Source organism: Polyodon spathula, chromosome 4 (assembly GCF_017654505.1).
Source record: "Polyodon spathula isolate WHYD16114869_AA chromosome 4, ASM1765450v1, whole genome shotgun sequence".
Taxonomy (NCBI): domain Eukaryota; kingdom Metazoa; phylum Chordata; class Actinopteri; order Acipenseriformes; family Polyodontidae; genus Polyodon; species Polyodon spathula.
In genome coordinates this window covers 18,394,602-18,417,498 of record NC_054537.1, presented here as the reverse complement: position 1 = coordinate 18,417,498, position 22,897 = coordinate 18,394,602, and the positions used below count along the sequence as shown (strand labels likewise).

The following is a 22,897-nucleotide window of genomic DNA, read 5'->3' as shown; positions in this document are numbered from 1 at the left end:
CCGGAAATACAGTGCCTATATAAAGTAGCAATCACAAGTCAGCTGTAGTTACTTGGAAGGGTTGGAACTGGATGTCGTTTTACACGTCTCCATTAAAGGTATTGTACTCTTTATAGAATTGACAGCAGACCTTATAGACCAGAATGAATTAAGTATGCCATAAGTGTTATTATATGTGTTCTCTACGATTCGCTATTGATGTTTCTGGGGACTGAAGATCGTAATTTGCCAGGCTCACTGAAGTCGGCTTTGGAAACCATATCAGTTCTGTATTGGCTTCCATGAACTTCTTATAGGAATAGTTGCATTTATATTTAACTGGTGATGCAAATCTCAGGCTAAATTAACATTGAGGGTTTGTTGAAAGCCATTTTAATGTTCAGGTTAGACAAAAAACATGTATGCATTCATAAACACAAACCCATATTTTGCTATAGCATGATTAATGGATATTTTGTGATTGCATGTTGACAAGAACACACTCTCTTGCGGTAGGATGAAGATGATTTATCTATTCTGGTTGGTGGGTCTCTGCCTTGCTCGTGCCTGCCAGAGATTTCCTGATGGTAACATGTTTTTATTTGCTTGCCTTGTTCTTAATTTGGCTTGGTAATTTCTTTGTCAACATTTCTCCTTTACTGTTTGTATTTGTAAGTATGTTTCATCAGAATCCTGCCCACCCCTCCATTTTGCTTACAGAGGTCAATCTAGCTCTTCAGGGGACTGCAGACCAGTCATCTCTGGGTCATGATGATGGATTAGCTTCACATGCCATTGATGGGAACCATGACAGTATCTACAGTAAAAACAGCTGCACCCACACCAAAGCTGACTCCACCTCCTGGTGGAGAGTGGACCTCAAGGACACCTATGAGATCTCCACTGTGATCATCACCAACAGGGCAGACTGCTGCCATGAGCGCCTTCAAGGGGCTGAACTACGTATTGGAGACTCACCTGATGGTTCCAAAAATGTCAGGTAAGTGTTTGAATTCATCAGTCAAGAAATTGTGTTTTCCTGCTATCATTAAGACAAAACAAATTAAATATGCCCCAATCCTCCATGTCACTTTACTTGTTACTTTCATTACAATGCTGGAAGGGTTACACTTAATTGCCAATGTAAACATGCAAACATAGTTACTCTTCTACAAGGATAATGTTGGGGAAAATGTTGTTCTGAAGTGTATATATTTACATTCAGGGCTTGGCATCAAGTGCTCTGAATACCTGTAACCAATATGATATACAATATACCGGTCAGCTCGGGTCTCCATCCTACGCTTGGCTATTCTCTATACACTGGGGTGGCCAGAGTTCCCCGTATATGTACACACGCCCCCTCGGGTACTTAATAATTTATTAAAATTCTTATTTTATTTGTTTTGGGCGGGCTGTCTTCCTTAGCCGAGCGTGCCTCTTTTGTCCTCTCTTCAACCGCTGGCGTTCCTGCCTGGTCTTTCATTACACTGGCATCTTCCACCAGCATCACGGGGTATCCCCTGTTAGGCCAACCCAATGTATAGCCAAGCAGAGTACTTATGGGCGGAGCAATCCCCCAAGGCCTGCCTCTCAGCCACTCAGAGAGAGGAAAAGCTAACACACCCTCTTACCCACCTCTCCGTGTCATCGCCATGACTGACAGGAGGATCTTAAGGGGCTGCTGCCCTCTTCCTGCATAACTGTGCATGCACCAGACAGTCAGCACAGATCTCCCCAGTTACACCCACACATTAAAGGGATGTCTGAGATTCAGCTTCCCCAAAAAGAGCAGCATTGCACTGGGGTAAATACTTTATAGCTATTCTAGTGGGAATCTTTTGTCTCTCACAGATGTGGAACTATAACTTCAACCGCTCCAGGATCAGTCCATACCATCTGCTGCAATGGGTTGAAAGGCCGTTATGTGAATGTTGTTCTCCGTGGAAAAAGCCAGTATCTGACCCTGTGTGAAGTGGAGGTCTTCGGAGTGCCAAAGCAAGATCCAACACCTGAGTGCAAACGCAAACCTAACGGTATCTGAGTCCATTTTCTAATACACAAAGCAGAAAGACTGGAAGACATTGGATATTCTTAGGCGTGCTAAACCATCATTTAAATGTGCAAACTTATCTGGCAATAACGACACAATGATTACATAGTTAGCACAGTATAGCTGCATGTGTGAAGGTATATTTACATGCCTTGAGTTTGATTTGTGCTGTTGCTGTGTAATACATAAATGTCTATCTGTGCTCTGGTTTGCTGACTTGAGTATTGCGCATATACTGTATATGTAAACAGCACTTCCTCAATCAGCTCTAGGAGGTTTGATTGCAGGGTTGAGGACCTAGAGGCCTTGCATCACAGCCCTGACCCCCCTCCATTTTGCTTACAGAGGTCAATCTAGCTCTTCAGGGGACTGCAGACCAGTCATCTCTGGGTCGTGATGATGGATTAGCTTCACATGCCATTGATGGGAACCATGACAGTATCTACAGTAAAAACAGCTGCACCCACACCAACGCAGACTCCACCTCCTGGTGGAGAGTGGACCTCAAGGACACCTATGAGATCTCCACTGTGATCATCACCAACAGGGCAGACTGCTGCCACGAGCGCCTTCAAGGGGCCGAACTACGTATTGGAGACTCGCCTGATGGTTCCAAAAATGTCAGGTAAGTGTTTGAATTCATCAGTCAAGAAATTGTGTTTTCCTGCTATCATTAAGACAAAACTAATTAAATATGCCCCAATCCTCCATGTCACTGTACTTGTTACTTTCATTACAATGCTGGAAGGGTTACACTTAATTGCCAATGTAAACATGCAAACATAGTTACTCTTCTACAAGGATAATGTTGGGGAAAATGTTGTTCTGAAGTGTATATATTTACATTCAGGGCTTGGCATCAAGTGCTCTGAATACCTGTAACCAATATGATATACAATATACCGGTCAGCTCGGGTCTCCATCCTACGCTTGGCTATTCTCTATACACTGGGGTGGCCAGAGTTCCCCGTATATGTACACACGCCCCCTCGGGTACTTAATAATTTATTAAAATTCTTATTTTATTTGTTTTGGGCGGGCTGTCTTCCTTAGCCGAGCGTGCCTCTTTTGTCCTCTCTTCAACCGCTGGCGTTCCTGCCTGGTCTTTCATTACACTGGCGTCTTCTGCCAGCATCACGGGGTATCCCCTATTAGGCCAACCCAATGTATAGCCAAGCAGAGTACTTATGGGCGGAGCAATCCCCCAAGGCCCGCCTCTCAGCCACTCAGAGAGAGGAAAAGCTAACACACCCTCTTACCCACCTCTCCGTGTCATCGCCATGACTGACAGGAGGATCTTAAGGGGCTGCTGCCCTCTTCATGCATAATCACGCATGCACCAGACAGTCAGCACAGATCTCCCCAGTTACACCCACACATTAAAGGGATGTCTGAGATTCAGCTTCCCCAAAAAGAGCAGCATTGCACTGGGGTAAATACTTTATAGCTATTCTAGTGGGAATCTTTTGTCTCTCACAGATGTGGAACTATAACTTCAACCGCTCCAGGATCAGTCCATACCATCTGCTGCAATGGGTTGAAAGGCCGTTATGTGAATGTTGTTCTCCGTGGAAAAAGCCAGTATCTGACCCTGTGTGAAGTGGAGGTCTTCGGAGTGCCAAAGCAAGATCCAACACCTGAGTGCAAACGCAAACCTAACGGTATCTGAGTCCATTTTCTAATACACAAAGCAGAAAGACTGGAAGACATTGGATATTCTTAGGCGTGCTAAACCATCATTTAAATGTGCAAACTTATCTGGCAATAACGACACAATGATTACATAGTTAGCACAGTATAGCTGCATGTGTGAAGGTATATTTACATGCCTTGAGTTTGATTTGTGCTGTTGCTGTGTAATACATAAATGTCTATCTGTGCTCTGGTTTGCTGACTTGAGTATTGCGCATATACTGTATATGTAAACAGCACTTCCTCAATCAGCTCTAGGAGGTTTGATTGCAGGGTTGAGGACCTAGAGGCCTTGCATCACAGCCCTGACCCCCCTCCATTTTGCTTACAGAGGTCAATCTAGCTCTTCAGGGGACTGCAGACCAGTCATCTCTGGGTCATGATGATGGATTAGCTTCACATGCCATTGATGGGAACCATGACAGTATCTACAGTAAAAACAGCTGCACCCACACCAACGCTGACTCCACCTCCTGGTGGAGAGTGGACCTCAAGGACACCTATGAGATCTCCACTGTGATCATCACCAACAGGGCAGACTGCTGCCACGAGCGCCTTCAAGGGGCCGAACTACGTATTGGAGACTCGCCTGATGGTTCCAAAAATGTCAGGTAAGTGTTTGAATTCATCAGTCAAGAAATTGTGTTTTCCTGCTATCATTAAGACAAAACTAATTAAATATGCCCCAATCCTCCATGTCACTGTACTTGTTACTTTCATTACAATGCTGGAAGGGTTACACTTAATTGCCAATGTAAACATGCAAACATAGTTACTCTTCTACAAGGATAATGTTGGGGAAAATGTTGTTCTGAAGTGTATATATTTACATTCAGGGCTTGGCATCAAGTGCTCTGAATACCTGTAACCAATATGATATACAATATACCGGTCAGCTCGGGTCTCCATCCTACGCTTGGCTATTCTCTATACACTGGGGTGGCCAGAGTTCCCCGTATATGTACACACGCCCCCTCGGGTACTTAATAATTTATTAAAATTCTTATTTTATTTGTTTTGGGCGGGCTGTCTTCCTTAGCCGAGCGTGCCTCTTTTGTCCTCTCTTCAACCGCTGGCGTTCCTGCCTGGTCTTTCATTACACTGGCGTCTTCTGCCAGCATCACGGGGTATCCCCTATTAGGCCAACCCAATGTATAGCCAAGCAGAGTACTTATGGGCGGAGCAATCCCCCAAGGCCCGCCTCTCAGCCACTCAGAGAGAGGAAAAGCTAACACACCCTCTTACCCACCTCTCCGTGTCATCGCCATGACTGACAGGAGGATCTTAAGGGGCTGCTGCCCTCTTCCTGCAGAATCACGCATGTACCAGACAGTCAGCACAGATCTCCCCAGTTACACCCACACATTAAAGGGATGTCTGAGATTCAGCTTCCCCAAAAAGAGCAGCATTGCACTGGGGTAAATACTTTATAGCTATTCTAGTGGGAATCTTTTGTCTCTCACAGATGTGGAACTATAACTTCAACCGCTCCAGGATCAGTCCATACCATCTGCTGCAATGGGTTGAAAGGCCGTTATGTGAATGTTGTTCTCCGTGGAAAAAGCCAGTATCTGACCCTGTGTGAAGTGGAGGTCTTCGGAGTGCCAAAGCAACATCCAACACCTGAGTGCAAACGCAAACCTAACGGTATCTGAGTCCATTTTCTAATACACAAAGCAGAAAGACTGGAAGACATTGGATATTCTTAGGCGTGCTAAACCATCATTTAAATGTGCAAACTTATCTGGCAATAACGACACAATGATTACATAGTTAGCACAGTATAGCTGCATGTGTGAAGGTATATTTACATGCCTTGAGTTTGATTTGTGCTGTTGCTGTGTAATACATAAATGTCTATCTGTGCTCTGGTTTGCTGACTTGAGTATTGCGCATATACTGTATATGTAAACAGCACTTCCTCAATCAGCTCTAGGAGGTTTGATTGCAGGGTTGAGGACCTAGAGGCCTTGCATCACAGCCCTGACCCCCCTCCATTTTGCTTACAGAGGTCAATCTAGCTCTTCAGGGGACTGCAGACCAGTCATCTCTGGGTCGTGATGATGGATTAGCTTCACATGCCATTGATGGGAACCATGACAGTATCTACAGTAAAAACAGCTGCACCCACACCAACGCTGACTCCACCTCCTGGTGGAGAGTGGACCTCAAGGACACCTATGAGATCTCCACTGTGATCATCACCAACAGGGCAGACTGCTGCCATGAGCGCCTTCAAGGGGCCGAACTACGTATTGGAGACTCGCCTGATGGTTCCAAAAATGTCAGGTAAGTGTTTGAATTCATCAGTCAAGAAATTGTGTTTTCCTGCTATCATTAAGACAAAACAAATTAAATATGCCCCAATCCTCCATGTCACTGTACTTGTTACTTTCATTACAATGCTGGAAGGGTTACACTTAATTGCCAATGTAAACATGCAAACATAGTTACTCTTCTACAAGGATAATGTTGGGGAAAATGTTGTTCTGAAGTGTATATATTTACATTCAGGGCTTGGCATCAAGTGCTCTGAATACCTGTAACCAATATGATATACAATATACCGGTCAGCTCGGGTCTCCATCCTACGCTTGGCTATTCTCTATACACTGGGGTGGCCAGAGTTCCCCGTATATGTACACACGCCCCCTCGGGTACTTAATAATTTATTTAAATTCTTATTTTATTTGTTTTGGGTGGGCTGTCTTCCTTAGCCGAGCGTGCCTCTTTTGTCCTCTCTTCAACCGCTGGCGTTCCTGCCTGGTCTTTCATTACACTGGCGTCTTCTGCCAGCATCACGGGGTATCCCCTATTAGGCCAACCCAATGTATAGCCAAGCAGAGTACTTATGGGCGGAGCAATCCCCCAAGGCCCGCCTCTCAGCCACTCAGAGAGAGGAAAAGCTAACACACCCTCTTACCCACACTCTCCGTGTCATCGCCATGACTGACAGGAGGATCTTAAGGGGCTGCTGCCCTCTTCATGCATAATCACGCATGCACCAGACAGTCAGCACAGATCTCCCCAGTTACACCCACACATTAAAGGGATGTCTGAGATTCAGCTTCCCCAAAAAGAGCAGCATTGCATTGGGGTAAATACTTTATAGCTATTCTAGTGGGAATCTTTTGTCTCTCACAGATGTGGAACTATAACTTCAACCGCTCCAGGATCAGTCCATACCATCTGCTGCAATGGGTTGAAAGGCCGTTATGTGAATGTTGTTCTCCCTGGAAAAAGCCAGTATCTGACCCTGTGTGAAGTGGAGGTCTTCGGAGTGCCAAAGCAAGATCCAACACCTGAGTGCAAACGCAAACCTAACGGTATCTGAGTCCATTTTCTAATACACAAAGCAGAAAGACTGGAAGACATTGGATATTCTTAGTAGTGCAAAACCTTCATTTAAATATCCAAACATGTGTCTGGCAAAATGATACAATGATTACACTGTTAGCACAGTATAACTGCATGTGTGAAGGTATATTTACATGCTTTGAGTTTGATTTGTGCTGTTGCTGTGTAATACATAAATGTCTATCCGTGCTCTGCTTTGCTGACTTGGAGTATTGCGCATATACTGTATATGTAAACAGCACTTCCTCAATCAGCTCTAGGAGGTTTGATTGCAGGGCTGAGGACCTAGAGGCCTTGAATAACAGCCCTGACCCCCCTCCATTCTGCTTACAGAGGTCAATCTAGCTCTTCAGGGGACTGCAGACCAGTCATCTCTGGGTCATGATGATGGATTAGCTTCAAATGCCATTGATGGGAACCATGACAGTATCTACAGTAAACAGAGCTGCACCCACACCAACGCAGACTCCACCTCCTGGTGGAGAGTGGACCTCAAGGACACCTATGAGATCTCCACTGTGATCATCACCAACAGGGCAGACTGCTGCCACGAGCGCCTTCAAGGGGCCGAACTACGTATTGGAGATTCGGCTGATGTTTCCAAAAATGCCAGGTAGGTGTTTGAATTCATCAGTCAAGAAATTATGTTTTCCCTCTGTCATTAAGACAAAACTAATTAAATATGCCCCAGTTCTTCATATAACTTTACTTGTTACTTTCATTACAATGGTGGGAGGGTTACACTTAATTGCCAATGTTCTTCTTCCTTTTATCTACTTTTGAATGAATAAATGACAAATGGTCATAGCAAAAGCTGTAATGTACTGAGAAAGCTGCTATTATAACAGAAATGAACAAGTATTCCTTAAAGCTGTAGCGCCCCCTTGGGTTAGGGGTTTACTAATACAATATGGCAGGTAATGTGGAACGATTTATGAATAAATAGTCAGAACCTGCCATAAATTTACCTCAGTAAAATATTAATGTTAGTTGAATTTAACAAATTTCTCTTCACAACAGCACCCAGGTTCTTTAATACATATGGGACAACGGATCTCATCCAAAAAATATATTATTTAGAAGTACCAAATAAAAATAGCAGTACGTGTAAACATGCAATATAGTTAATCTTCTACAAGGATAATGTTGAGGGAAATGTCAATGTTCTGAAGTGTATATATTTACATTCAGGGCTTGGCATCAAGTGCTCTGAATACCTGTAACCAATATGATATACAACATAACTTTGTGCCCCACTGTGACAGGGTACTTGTGTCATGTGTGTGGGTAACCGCTGCGTAAGCAATACAGAGACAATGGAGGTGGAGTTGAAATGCCCCTCAGGGGCAGGATTTATTAATGCAAACAGAAAGGAAACATATGGGTCATGTGACGTTACCAGCGATGGTAACGCACAGAGGACACATACAGCAAGCTGTTCAAAAGGCAAAATAAAACACAGTACAAAACTACAAATAAAAAGTGCCACACAAGGCAAGTGCTAGCCTTATAAACGAGGCATCCCACTCCAGGAACCGGCTACACTACCTAACCCTAACCTTGTGCGTTACGTGGGATCACTATCCCCTAAACTAACCTACTCATGAGCCGGTACTCATACAATGACTCCTTCTGTTTCATATGGCCTTGGCTGGGCATTGCCTTCACAAGCACCGCTTTCAGTTTCAGGGTTGCATAGCTGTAGTCCCTGAAGAGCAGATGCTCTCCTCCTGAGTACACGCAGCTCCCCTCTGTAGCATGGAGTTGCAGTCTCCCCGAGCGAACTCCAGCGGATGTTTTTAAACTGACAGACACTCGGTCAAGACCTGCCCACCTGCTGATTGAGGACCAGCACAGCCAATCACTTGCTGCCCTTTCCCTCATCCAAGCCTAGCAGGCAGCAAGTCTCAGCTTCCCAAAAAAGAGCAGCATTGCATTGGGGTAAATACTTTATATCTATTCTAGTAGGAATCTTCTGTCTCTTACAGATGTGGAACTATAACTTCAACCGCTCCAGGATCAATCCATACCATCTGCTGCAATGGGTTGAAAGGCCGTTATGTGAATGTTGTTCTCCCTGGAAAAAGCCAGTATCTGACCCTGTGTGAAGTGGAGGTCTTCGGAGTGCCAAAGCAAGATCCAACACCTGAGTGCAAACGCAAACCTAACGGTATCTGAGTCCATTTTCTAATACACAAAGCAGAAAGACTGGAAGACATTGGATATTCTTAGTAGTGCCAAACCTTCATTTAAATATCCAAACATGTGTCTGGCAAAATGATACAATGATTACACTGTTAGCACAGTATAACTGCATGTGTGAAGGTATATTAACATGCTTTGAGTTTGATTTGTGCTGTTGTTGTGTAATACATAAATGTCTGTCCGTGCTCTGGTTTGCTGACTTGAGTTTTGCGCATATACTGTATATGTAAACAGCACTTCCTCAATCAGCTCTAGGAGGTTTGATTGCAGGGCTGAGGACCTAGAGGCCTTGAATAACAGCCCTGACCCCCCCTCCATTCTGCTTACAGAGGTCAATCTAGCTCTTCAGGGGACTGCAGACCAGTCATCTCTGGGTCATGATGATGGATTAGCTTCACATGCCATTGATGGGAACCATGACAGTATCTACAGTAAACATAGCTGCACCCACACCAACGCTGACTCCACCTCCTGGTGGAGAGTGAACCTCAAGGACACCTATGAGATCTCCACTGTGATCATCACCAACAGGGCAGACTGCTGCCACGAGCGCCTTCAAGGGGCCGAACTACGTATTGGAGATTCGGCTGATGTTTCCAAAAATGCCAGGTAGGTGTTTGAATTCATCAGTCAAGAAATTGTGTTTTCCCTCTGTCATTAAGACAAAACTAATTAAATATGCCCCAGTTCTTCATATAACTTTACTTGTTACTTTCATTACAATGGTGGGAGGGTTACACTTAATTGCCAGTGTTCTTCTTCCTTTTATCTACTTTTGAATGAATAAATGACAAATGGTCATAGCAAAAGCTGTAATGTACTGAGAAAGCTGCTATTATAACAGGAATGAACAAGTATTCCTTAAAGCTGTAGCGCCCCCTTGGGTTAGGGGTTTACTAATACAATATGGCAGGTAATGTGGAACGATTTATGAATAAATAGTCAGAACCTGCCATAAATTTACCTCAGTAAAATATTAATGTTAGTTGAATTTAACAAATTTCTCTTCACAACAGCACCCAGGTTCTTTAATACATATGGGACAACGGATCTCATCCAAAAAATATATTATTTAGAAGTACCAAATAAAAATAGCAGTACATGTAAACATGCAATATAGTTAATCTTCTACAAGGATAATGTTGAGGGAAATGTCAATGTTCTGAAGTGTATATATTTACATTCAGGGCTTGGCATCAAGTGCTCTGAATACCTGTAACCAATATGATATACAACATAACTTTGTGCCCCACTGTGACAGGGTACTTGTGTCATGTGTGTGGGTAACCGCTGCGTAAGCAATACAGAGACAATGGAGGTGGAGTTGAAATGCCCCTCAGGGGCAGGATTTATTAATGCAAACAGAAAGGAAACATATGGGTCATGTGATGTTACCAGCGATGGTAACGCACAGAGGACACATACAGCAAGCTGTTCAAAAGGCAAAATAAAACACAGTACAAAACTACAAATAAAAAGTGCCACACAAGGCAAGTGCTAGCCTTATAAACGAGGCATCCCACTCCAGGAACCGGCTACACTACCTAACCCTAACCTTGTGCGTTACGTGGGATCACTATCCCCTAAACTAACCTACTCATGAGCCGGTACTCATACAATGACTCCTGCTGTTTCATATGGCCTTGGCTGGGCATTGCCTTCACAAGCACCGCTTTCAGTTTCAGGGTTGCATAGCTGTAGTCCCTGAAGAGCAGATGCTCTCCTCCTGAGTACACGCAGCTCCCCTCTGTAGCATGGCGTTGCAGTCTCCCCGAGCGAACTCCAGCGGATGTTTTTAAACTGACAGACACTCGGTCAAGACCTGCCCACCTGCTGATTGAGGACCAGCACAGCCAATCACTTGCTGCCCTTTCCCTCAACCAAGCCTAGCAGGCAGCAAGTCTCAATTGAGCGCCCGTCTGTTAACAATAATTTAATCAAACAATTCAACTCCAAAAAGACACACAAGAAACCCACTTCCACATACAAACCACACCAACACTAATCCCCACCTGTGAGGCATTCGCCCTGCCACACCCACACTAAAGGGGTGTCTGACATTCAGCTTCCCAAAAAAGAGCAGCATTGCATTGGGGTAAATACTTTATATCTATTCTAGTAGGAATCTTCTGTCTCTCACAGATGTGGAACTATAACTTCAACCGCTCCAGGATCAGTCCATACCATCTGCTGCAATGGGTTGAAAGGCCGTTATGTGAATGTTGTTCTCCCTGGAAAAAGCCAGTATCTGACCCTGTGTGAAGTGGAGGTCTTCGGAGTGCCAAAGCAAGATCCAACACCTGAGTGCAAACGCAAACCTAACGGTATCTGAGTTCACTTTCTAATACACAAAGCAGAAAGATTGGAAGACATTGGATATTCTTAGGCGTGCTAAACCATCATTTAAATGTGCAAACTTATCTGGCAATAATGACACAATGATTACATAGTTAGCACAGTATAGCTGCATGTGTGAAGGTATATTTACATGCCTTGAGTTTGATTTGTGCTGTTGCTGTGTAATACATAAATGTCTATCTGTGCTCTGGTTTGCTGACTTGAGTATTGCGCATATACTGTATATGTAAACAGCACTTCCTCAATCAGCTCTAGGAGGTTTGATTGCAGGGCTGAGGACCTAGAGGCCTTGAATAACAGCCCTGACCCCCCTCCATTTTGCTTACAGAGTTCAATGTAGCTCTGCAGGGGACTGCAGACCAGTCATCTCTAGGTCATGATGATGGATTAGCTTCACATGCCATTGATGGGAATCATGACAGTATCTACAGTAAAAACAGCTGCACCCACACCAACGCTGACTCCACCTCCTGGTGGAGAGTGGACCTCAAGGACACCTATGAGATCTCCACTGTGATCATCACCAACAGGGCAGACTGCTGCCATGAGCGCCTTCAAGGGGCCGAACTACGCATTGGAGACTCGCCTGATGTTTCCAAAAATGCCAGGTAGATGTTTTAAACTTCTGGCAGCATCCTTTGGTGTGGTTTGTGCTGTTTGTATTGAAACCACGAAAAGGCTGTTTCCAGTAGATTTTCCACTGGATCTTGTCATTCTATTTTTATTAACTGTAACAGGGCGAGCAGTTGTGTAGTTACCCTATTCAATTTTGCGCCGCTGCGTTTATTTTAAATTGATCAAAATGACAGAGGCCCTTAAACGAGGGCTGCGATTACACGAGGGCGGTCTTTATTAATAATACTATGCTTTACAAATGCTGCAGTGTTTTATTACATGATTTAAGGCATTTTAACGTGTCTTGGGGGCTTGAATACAGTATATTTACTGACAGTTAACGAGAGCCTATTAGGTGGGAGTTGGAGGGTCAGGGGAGTAATGTACCAGCGAATCAGGAGTGTGTATGGTGTGTTGTTAAGGGGTAGGGCAATGCTGGTGTGGCAGTTAAGTACAAGTCTGTGATGTAGATGTTTTTCTGCACCAACACTACCTCAAAATATCAGCTTGATTTCTGTAAAAACTCAATAAATCCTACTCGGTTATTTTTTTTCCTCTGTAACTTGCTTGTTTGAAACTAAATCTTCTCATAGAGAGTAAGCACATTGTTTTTACTTGAAGGTGATTTAGTACGGGAATTACAATTGAACTGAAAACAAAATATCAAAACCACCTAAGAACTTCAGAAGGACTGGTGTTCTGTATGTAGTTTATCTTGGATTTTCTTTCAGAACTGTACCATAAAATAAAATGTGCTTACTATGTGTATATACATTAGTTTGTAATGTACGTACTAGATTGAGGCTCCCATCTCTTCGGGGTCGTTACAAGTACATAGTCAGTTATTTGTTTACTGTGTTACTTTTAGTAGGGGGAGAAAAAAACACCTTAATGTTTCTTTATTGATAGCGGCGCTTATTCTATTATAAAGCTAATATATTAGTGCAGCGTCAATACGAGAGCGTCTTTAATACAAGGGCGGCGCCAACTTGAAGTAATACGGTATTTATTTAAAACGGGGTCTCCCCCTCTGCCAGTGCAGTTTATTTTGTGTTTTGCATTATGATTTACTTATTTGTTATATATGTATGACGGCGAACCGCTGTGTGTTTTTGTTATTTTGGAAATTTGTGTATTTTTAAATGACGTGTTCTGGCAGAGGCGAGGGAGTAACTACTATTTTACCTTTAATTATAGAGACGCTCCTTGATTTAGTTGGCTTGAATTGCATTCGTGCCCATTCAATGTTATTGGTTAATTTGCCCAATAACCGATTAGTGCAGGCTACTGTTATAGTCATTGTTGTCATGTCATCCATGTATGCTCGAATTGGTGGTAGTCACATTCCAGAAGCCAAGCACTCTTCTCCCACTACTCATTTAGATGCCCTTATAATGATTTCCATTACCATGGTAAAAGCCAGAGGAGAAATGGTGCATCCTGCCATTATTCCAACTTATAGGCATTGTCATGTAGTGCTGAATTATGAAGTTGAAAAACTAAATTGGAAATCTCCAAAGTAGGTTTTCACTAAATTTGTTATTGTCATCGGTACGCTGAAAAAATCAAATGCTGCCCAAAGAAGTTCATGTGGCACTGAACCATATGCATTAACCAAATCCAAGAATGTCACATGAAGCTCCTTCCTCTCCTTTTTTGCCGATTGAATTTGTTGCCAGATTACGCTGATGTGTTCTAAGCATCCTGGGAAACCTGAAATGCCTGCTTTTTGTACTGAAGTGTCAGTGAAGGAGTTCTTCAATAGGTAGGTTGACAATCTCTGAGCAATAATGCTGAAGAAAATCTTGCCTTCTACGTTTAATAGGGAAATAGGATGAAACTGACTGATGCTGTAGAATCCTTTTCTTTTGGTATAAAGACTCTACCTGCTTGGCGCCATGCTCTTGGTACAACCTGCTTTTCCCATGCCACTTTCATCAATTTGCACAGGATTCATAGAACTTCAGAAGCACTCTTGTACATTCGGGTGGATTGATAGGTGGTGGGATATCTGAAGGAATTGACATAGGCTCCTGCCTTTTTGAATCTGTATGTGTTTCCTCCAAATATCTCTCTGGCTCAAACTTAGATGATTTTAGTGTGCCATTTTTCTCGCTGATGAATATCTTCTTTACAAATTTGAATGGATCTTTATAAAAGTTAGTTCTCGCAAGCTCTTTCTTTTTGTGGCGTTTCCATAGGCACTCAGCTCTGCGCAGTGTTGCAAGCTTATCTTTTATGACCCTTTGTAACAGATTGAGTCCCTCCTTCTGACTTTGTTTGCTTTTTTCCATTGCTTCCTCAACTGCCTCCTTTCTCTAACTAAGCGTTCAATCTCCAGGAATAGTTTGTACTTTTTCCTTCTTTTTTTCAATTCCAAACCTCTCGCTTCCATATGCGCAGATGATGTCCCCAAATATATCCAGCTTCTTTTCAACTGTTCCGTTTAACCTTTCCCAAGTAAAACAGAGATCCGTGTTTACTGTGTCCCATGCAGTTTTCTCACAAGCTCTTGACCATTTAACTCCAGGCTTGTGCCCGTTGAGGTTCTTTTCTCTCTTACGCTGGTTTATCTGACTGGGTTTGCAAGGATCATTAGGTTCATCACTAGTTGTATCCACGCAAGTCCTCCTCACATCTATGACAGAGGTGCTGATATCCTGAGAACTGTGGTTTGCTTCCTGTCACTGGATTTCATTCGACTGACTTGACTGACTTCTTAAGAAGTACTGATCTGTGTGAGGCCCTTGTCCCTTCTCCCTCAAGCATTTCATTCTCCCTTGATGAATCTTAAAACCCCTGACTGTTGTTGTCTTGCTCCAGCCGCAGACACAAACTTGGAGTTCGCTAACTGCAGATCTTGAACTAATCTTTTGTGAAGTACTCTCCATTCTCATATCCGTATTCATTTGTTACTAAATTGGGAGATGGTCACCTGTATATCAACCTGTAGCTCTCTGCACTCGTGGTGGGTGTTCGAGAGGCGGAACGAGAGCACATAATTTAAAATTATAATATTAATAATAATAAGAAGAAGGATCAGTGAAGGCAGTTGCCCAGCCTGACCTTAGTTTTAGTTATTATTTTGTGTTTGTGATTAGTTTTATTTAAAAACCTTTATTTTCACTCTGTGAGCAGTGTTTTCTGTTTAAATATTTTATTTATTTTTGTGTTTGAAATAAACCGGCGCAGAGCACATCTTTTAGATTGTAGTACCTGGGTGTGTTTTTCTTCCTCATTCTGGCCTGACGTCACCTCTCAGCCATTGCCTGTCACATTAACGTTAGTTTGCCTACCGTAAACCTGGTTCCCTGAAAGAGAAGATGGCCACCAAAACATTGTTATGGGATACACTTCTGCCTATTGGTAGGTGTCACGGAGCTCTATCAAAGCTGCCAATAGGCCCTTTCGCCTCGGTGACCCCCTCGGTCCCGCCTCCCAAGGGTACTGTCACGCAGGGGAGATTCATTCTCTTTCGCGACAAAACCGTGATGTCAACCGAAGCGACCTCGCGGTTGGTGGCCATCTTCTCTATCAGGGAACCAGCTTTACGGAAGGTGAACTAACGTTCACTTTCAATTCGAAGATGGCCACCAAAACATCGTTATGGGAAACGTGTACCAGAGCCGTCGGAAGGGAGGAAAGAATGATAACATATTGAGGGATGCGAAGTCCTGCCTGACCAAGGTCAGTGGTGTGAGTGTGGAACCTCAAGGACCCTAGTGCCCACAGAGGGCAATGAGGGATTTACCACATGCAGTTGGTAAAACCTGGAAAAGGTATGTGGGGTAGCCCAGCTAGCCACATCACAAATCTCAGCCATGGAGGCACCTTGAAAGAGGGCCCATGACGTAGCCACACCTCTCGTGGAATGTGCGGCTATCTGCCCAGGTGGGGGTAAGCCAGCAGCATCATATGCAGTCGAGACTGTGTCTGCAATTGAGTGCAACAGTCATTGCTTCGAAAGGGGCTGTCCAAGGGTCCGTGTTTCATGGCAGACGAATTGCTGGTCAGATTGACACAGTGCTCTCATCCTATCCACATAACATCTCAATGCCCGAACCAGGCAGATAAGGTTCAAATTCTTATCCTCCTCTGTAGCAAACGTTGGAGGATGAAAGGACACCAGTTCCATAGACTGATTCATGTGGAAGGCTGTAACCACCTTGGGGAGAAAAGCAAGGTTTGCACACAGTGACACTGTGCTACCATCATCCCAAATACTATGCACAGACATCCCAAATACTGTGCTATGCACAGACAGCGCCTGCAGCTCACTAACCTGCTTTGCAGAGGTGATAGCCAAGAGGAAGCCTGTCTTCATGGACTGGTGCTTCAACTCGATGGAGTATTTAGGCTCAAATGGAACCTGCGTGAGAGCCTCCAGTACAATCTCAAGGCTTCATTCGGGGAGAGCGGCTCTCCTAGGAGGGTGCAATCATAGAGTGTCTCAGAGAAACCGGGTAGCCAAAAAATGCACGCCCGGGGACACTGAGTCAATGGGGGCATGGCAAGCAGAAATAGCCGCTAGGTAAACCTTCAGTGTGGAAGGTGATCTACCAGCCTCAAGCAGATCTTGCAGAAACTGCAAGATGACAGGCATGGGACAGGAGGTTGGATCATGACTGTTAGTACGGCACCAATCTTGAAAACATTTCCACTTATAGGCATACAGTGACCTAGTGGAATGCGCCCCAGCATTCTGCAGCGTACCCATGACCACATCTGACAGCCCTAAGGCTGACCAGCGGTCTCTTTCAGGGGCCAGACCCATAGCTGGAGCGTGCCCAGCTCCGGGTGCCAAAATGTGCCTCTCACCTGACTGAGAAGATCCCAGCGAAGCGAGATTTCCCAGGGAGGGCCATTCAATAGCTGGCACAGGGATGAAAATCAGATTCTCCTGGGCCACCTGGGGGCCACTAGGAGAACTGCCGCTTTCTCCGACTAGACCTTTTCGAGAAAGGCCGGGAGCATTTGCAGAGGCGGGAATGTGTAAAGTAACCCTCTGGGCCATACGTGGGCTAGGGAGTCAACGCCGAGTGGACCGCTGCAATGGTGGAGGGAGTACCATAGGGGGCAGTGTTTTGTCTCAGCCGAGGTGAAGAGATCAACCTGCGCCTTAACGAAACGTTCCTAAATGCGCTCCACCACCTAAGGGTGGAGCTGCCACTCAGATGGGTGCGGGCCCTCCCTGAGAGGAGTTCCGCTGCCCGATTCTCCATGTCTGGAACATGCATCGTACGAAGGGACAATAGGTTGGGCCCAAATCAGAAGCCTGAAGGCTAGGCGATGCAACCCCGGGGACCGCAGGTCACCCTGGTGGTTTACATACGCCACCACTGATGTATTGTCTGTGCAGATCAGCACATGTCTGTTCCGCACCACGGGTAGGAAGTGCTGAGGGCAAGGAACACTGCCTGCAACTCCAGCATGTTGAAATGCAGGGATGTCCAACGGCCCAACCAGAGTTCGCTGACTCCTCTGCCTTCGCAGACCGCACCCCAACCAGAGTTGGAGGCGTCCGGTTGGAAAGTACTCCCATTTGGACTCCTTGGCGCAGGGGAGAGGTAACCCTCCACCAGCGCAGGGCCTTCGAGCAAGCAAGACACACTATCAGCCGATGGTGTCTGTTGCACTTGGGATGCAGATGGAACGCATTGAGCCACACTTGCAGCAGACACATTCCCCATGCCAGGCGGGTGACCAAGCATGCCAATAGGTGGGCTTAAACAAGCTGGCTGATTCAACTCAACAGCGGGACTCTGCAGAGCTGGGTCCCGGCAGAAGAGTCACTCCGCTACTTTTTCTTTTCAAACAGCAAGGCAGTAAAGAAAAACACATATACACAACAACAAATGTGAGTGTAAAATAACAGTTACCACGGCAGTGTGTACGAATTTTCTGTTTTGTTTTATAAAAGTGCACCAAGTAGGCGGGTTAAAAAAACTGCAGATTCAACTCAACAACGAGAACACAGCAGAGCTGGGTCCCAGTAGAAGAGTCACGCCGCTACTTTTTCTCTTAAAACTGCAAGGCACATACCTGCATGATGGTTAAGTACCCTCAGGAGGCGGGATCGAGGGTGTCACCAAGGGGAGAGGGGCTATCAGCAGCTTTGATAGAAAGGACTCAGTGACACCTACCAATAGGCAGGAGTCCATCCCATAACAATGTTTTGGTGGCCATTTTTGAATTGAAAGGGAACCAATAATTCTTAGCTTACTATACCATTGCTTGCTCAACAAGTCACTTTCTCCTCTTGCAATCTCCATAGGAAACATGTAATTTTTCCCTCTTCATCAAAAACTGGGAGTCAATTTTGATAGACCTCAGTTTTAACAAGCATATTAATAATACTGTAAAATGTCTTATTACCATCTTAGAACTATAGCAAGACATCAGCTAATGCTGTCACAAGGAGATGTTGAAATGCTCGTCCATACATTCATGTTAGGAGTACTGCAATCCTCTCTTTTCTGGTGTTAGCGATTACACCTTGAGAAAACTTCAACTGTTTCAAAACTCTGCAGTTAGAATTCTTACAAGAACAAAATCAACTGAGCACATCACCCCTGTTCTGAAGTCTCTACACTTGCTCTCTGTGAAGTTCCGCATTGACTATAAAATTCTTCTGCTAATGTATAAATCATTGCATGATCTGACCCCAACCTATCTGTCCTACCTAATTGCCCCTCATGCTCCAAAGTGCACTTTACAATCGTCTAGCACAGGAATGCTACAGATCCCTAGAGCTAATCTCAAAACATTCAGCTCGAGAGCTTTCTGCCATTATGCCCCAAAAGCCTGGAATGCTCTCCCAGATGAAATCCGAGATGCAGACTCAACTCTTTCTTTTAGCCGGCTACTGAAACCCCCCTGTTCAAAGCTGACTTTAACTTTTAGAACTGTCCCTTGTTCTTTTTATGTGAAGCGCTCTTAAATGTGAACACATGAAGGATGCTACATAAATGCAAGATAGGTAGATAGATAGATAGATAGATAGATAGATTAACTTTTTTTTGGTTGGTAATTTCGAGTTTAAATGTCAAGCCCTCACAGAGCTTCAAAAAAGGAGCGATTTGTTTTTAACTGTATTAAAATGTAATTATTCTGTATTACTGTTAATCTGCATAGGTCTTTTAATGATATAGCATTTAACTTGAAAATATCAGGCACAGGTGGCTGTAGTCCTGGAAATGGATTCTGTTTTCAGTTTCAGTTTACCTACAGTGGTCACAATTAGTAATAGCTGTTTTTTTTTTTTTTAATTTTTATAGATGTCTTTTTTTTAAGCTAATCCTGACGTAAATGATGACACTGGTTGTCTGGAGCACAGATCGCAATAGATGCATTAATTTTGGAATCTGTTTTTACTTAGAAAACAATCAGTTCAATTTACTGTAGTGAGGAACTTTACTTTCATACCATCGTGTATTCCATATGCACTGTTCAGGTAGTTTAGTTTTACATGAGATAATAATAAAATCAAGAACTAGAAGGCAAGCTGTTCTTTCAGTGGGGTCATTCCTCTTTTATTTAGCAGAGTTTAGTTTAGTTTTTTTTTTAATTCAATGTAATGGATACATCCAGCCCTTGACTTTCCATTCAATGCAATGGGCTGAGATGCCAATTGATTAAAAATGAGTTCCAATGACCATAAGATGACCTGGCTTAGTTTTCTAGCTTCATGTACACTGCTTCAATACCTCAAGCTTGTGTTTATGTGTGTGCCCTGCTTGTGCCACGTGTAATCTCACTGCTCTTTTGTTTCACTGTCCTGCAGATGTGGTGTCGTCACTGTTACCGCCCCAGGGTCTGTGCACACATTTTGCTGCGATGGGCTGGTGGGGCGCTACGTGACCATAATGATCCGTGGCCGAAAGGAATACCTGACTTTGTGTGAAGTGGAAGTCTTCGGGGTTAAAACAGATTGCGGGGATCTCCCAGTTTAACCATTTCATCCTCTTGGTTACCATTGTTAGATGAAAGGTTGGTTGTGTTGTTATTTCTTTTTTGGGGTTAGTTTATACAGAGTATATGTTAGCTATAGGGGTTTCTTAGCCAGGTATTTAGACTGGCTATGTACTGGAAATTGACCAGGACTCCAGATTAACTTCTATTTTTCATGTAGCCACATCCACTTTAAACCTAACAACAGTACTTATAGAACAGCTCGGAGCAGGTATGAATCATCCTAGTGCTCTCAACTGATGTATTCTTCTTGTTGAGTTTCAATTGGTGTATCATTTTCTGTTTCAGTTCAAACTTCAGAAAGCACCCCTGTTGCCTCAATAGAGCTCTCAAACATGTTTTCTCTTTTAGTACCAACGGTACACTTCTGTCAACTGTAATCGCAATTAAAACACAGCTCAGGGATATTACACGTGGGATTCACAGCTTCTTGTGCTTCATACTGTACCATGTGTTTAAATTCTGTTGGGGAAATAAAACTACTGTTAATGACAAAAAACATGTTGTAGCTGTTTCTTCAAAGTAAATTTTTTTCTGAATTTATCATCAGCCACCTTCAATATATATACACGCGCACACACGCACACACGCACATACACACTGCTGTGCAAAAGTCTTAGACATGTTGCAATTTTCTACTCCAATGCATTATGAGAATCAACAATTTACTCAAAGCCTCCACTAGTGTTTTCTACTATTATAACAACCTTGACTTGCATAAAGAAGAAATGAGGGGAAATAGCTTGCATCATCAATAAGTACAGAGAAACATCATCTGTAATTGACAAACCCAGGACTGGAAGACCCAATAAGCTGTCTAACAAGGATGAGCAATACTTGAAGATAATATCCTTAACGGAGGTATTCTTACTGCAACACATCCTTTAAGTCATGATTTTCATGATTTCAAGAGTGACCTTCGTAATGTTGTTTGATGGCAGTAGCGGCTGCAGGATTTAATTCCTGGCTGGGCCCCAAATTTTCATGGACGGGCCATTTATGACTTAATGACGTAAACAGCTAATGCGTAAGAAAAATACAGCTACGGTTTACTGCAAAGTTGGCTAAATGTTCTGTATTATTATATTTCTTAGCAGACACCCTTATCTTATCCTTATCTTACAGTTGTTACAACATATCACATTATTTTTTACATACAATTACCCATTTATACAGTTGGAGCTTTACTGGAGCAATTTAGGTAAAGCACCTTGCTCAAGGGTACAGCAGCAGTGTCCCCCCACCTGGGATTGAATCCACGACTCTCCGGTTAGGAGTCCAGAGCCTTAATCACTACTTCACACTGCTGCGATGTGTAGGTAATTAGATAGCTAATTGCAAATGTAAAAAATAACTAAACAGCAGCTACACAAGCTGGTTGCTTGCGTGCCTTGCAATGAGAGAAAAGTTCCTGTATGTATGATATATATATTTTTGAACCACAAGGATGAGCTAGACTTGCCACAGCGGATTACATTCTGATACGGTTTGGTATGAAATGTTTTTAATTGTCAATCGCTCCATAACTAGGTGGGCCCATAAGCAAAATGGGTGGCCCAGGCCTCTCAGGCCCAAGTATGGCGCCGCCCCTGTTAGACAGCTTGTTGGGTCTTCCAGTCCTGGGTTTGTCAATTACAGATGATGTTTCTGTGTATTTGTTGATTATGCTTGGGATACCACACAGGATACAGGAAACACCCACGCAGACATAAAGATGTATTTATCTCTTATAATTGCTATATAAGGGATATAGCTTCATTCTATTTGATAAGCCTATAAATCCAATCTGTTTATGTGACAAATGTTGTATAATAAGAGGCAGCAGTTCTTTAGTCGAACACTTTGCATGTGACTAGTTTGTAATTGTGGTAATACGCCACTATATTAATCTGTTTGTGTTAATTTTATATACAGTGCCTAGAGAAAGTTTACACCCCTGTGAACTTTTTTCACATTTTGTTGTGTCAATGCCTCATTGTTTCATGCATTTAATTTTTTTGACTATATCTAACCCCAGCAGGACTGCACTCCAGACTCTCTCTCTCTCTCTCTCTCTCTCTCTCTCTCTCTCTCTCTCTCACACACACACACACAGCTCATTTCTGTTCTTGATTTGCTTTCTGTTTTTAACTCTTTCAGCCTGCCTTGGACTCCAAAGGAATTGTGATGATTGATATCAGAAGACGAACCCACCACAAGGCCTATATGCCTATAGATACATGTTTATTATTTGAGACTGCAAACCGTTTATTTATTCCAGTGCATTACACATTGTTGTGTATTGCCTGGAATTATTGCTTGGTCACCAGACCAGGATTATAACAATAATAAAAAATAAAAAAATAAAAAACCTTTCCAACTGGATTACAAATCCCTGTCTGTTCATTACACACTGCATCCCTCCTGCACCTGTACACAATCAACCACTTTGCCAAAGTCCTTGATTAAAAACGTGTTCAATAAGGGGAACTACACCTACAGTAACCATGAACCCAGATAAGTGGTATTGTGCCATGCCTGCAGTTTTCAATGTTTGTCCAATGTATTTTATTTTTTTATTATTATTACTTATTTAAATCATATTTTGTATGTATTTCAATTAAGTTTCTGATGACTCCACTCCTAATAAATGAAATAGTAGATCATTTATCAGAATAACGTAATATC

General features: G+C 43.4%; 1 protein-coding gene across 1 annotated transcript; it reads left to right on the top strand.

Moving 5' to 3' along the window:
* The first annotated feature begins 60 nt into the window (after positions 1–60).
* On the top strand, positions 61–22,477 carry LOC121314255. The gene is made up of 17 exons (XM_041247311.1): positions 61–98; positions 496–566; positions 700–979; positions 1,834–2,015; positions 2,378–2,657; positions 3,512–3,693; positions 4,056–4,335; positions 5,190–5,371; positions 5,734–6,013; positions 6,869–7,050; positions 7,415–7,694; positions 9,070–9,251; positions 9,616–9,895; positions 11,429–11,610; positions 11,973–12,252; positions 20,043–20,248; positions 22,370–22,477. The coding sequence occupies exons 2-16, from the start codon at positions 497–499 to the stop codon at positions 20,209–20,211; spliced, it is 3,291 nt and encodes a 1,096-aa protein (XP_041103245.1). The 5' UTR covers positions 61–98; position 496; the 3' UTR covers positions 20,212–20,248; positions 22,370–22,477.
* The last annotated feature ends 420 nt before the right edge of the window (positions 22,478–22,897 follow it).

Coding starts and splice junctions, on each gene's coding strand:
- LOC121314255 (XM_041247311.1), top strand. CDS start 497: ATGAAGATGATTTATCTATTCTGGTTGGTGGGTCTCTGCCTTGCTCGT. Junction 7,051..7,414: donor GTGCAAACGCAAACCTAACG/GTATCTGAGTCC, acceptor TTCTGCTTACAG/AGGTCAATCTAGCTCTTCAG. Junction 9,252..9,615: donor GTGCAAACGCAAACCTAACG/GTATCTGAGTCC, acceptor TTCTGCTTACAG/AGGTCAATCTAGCTCTTCAG.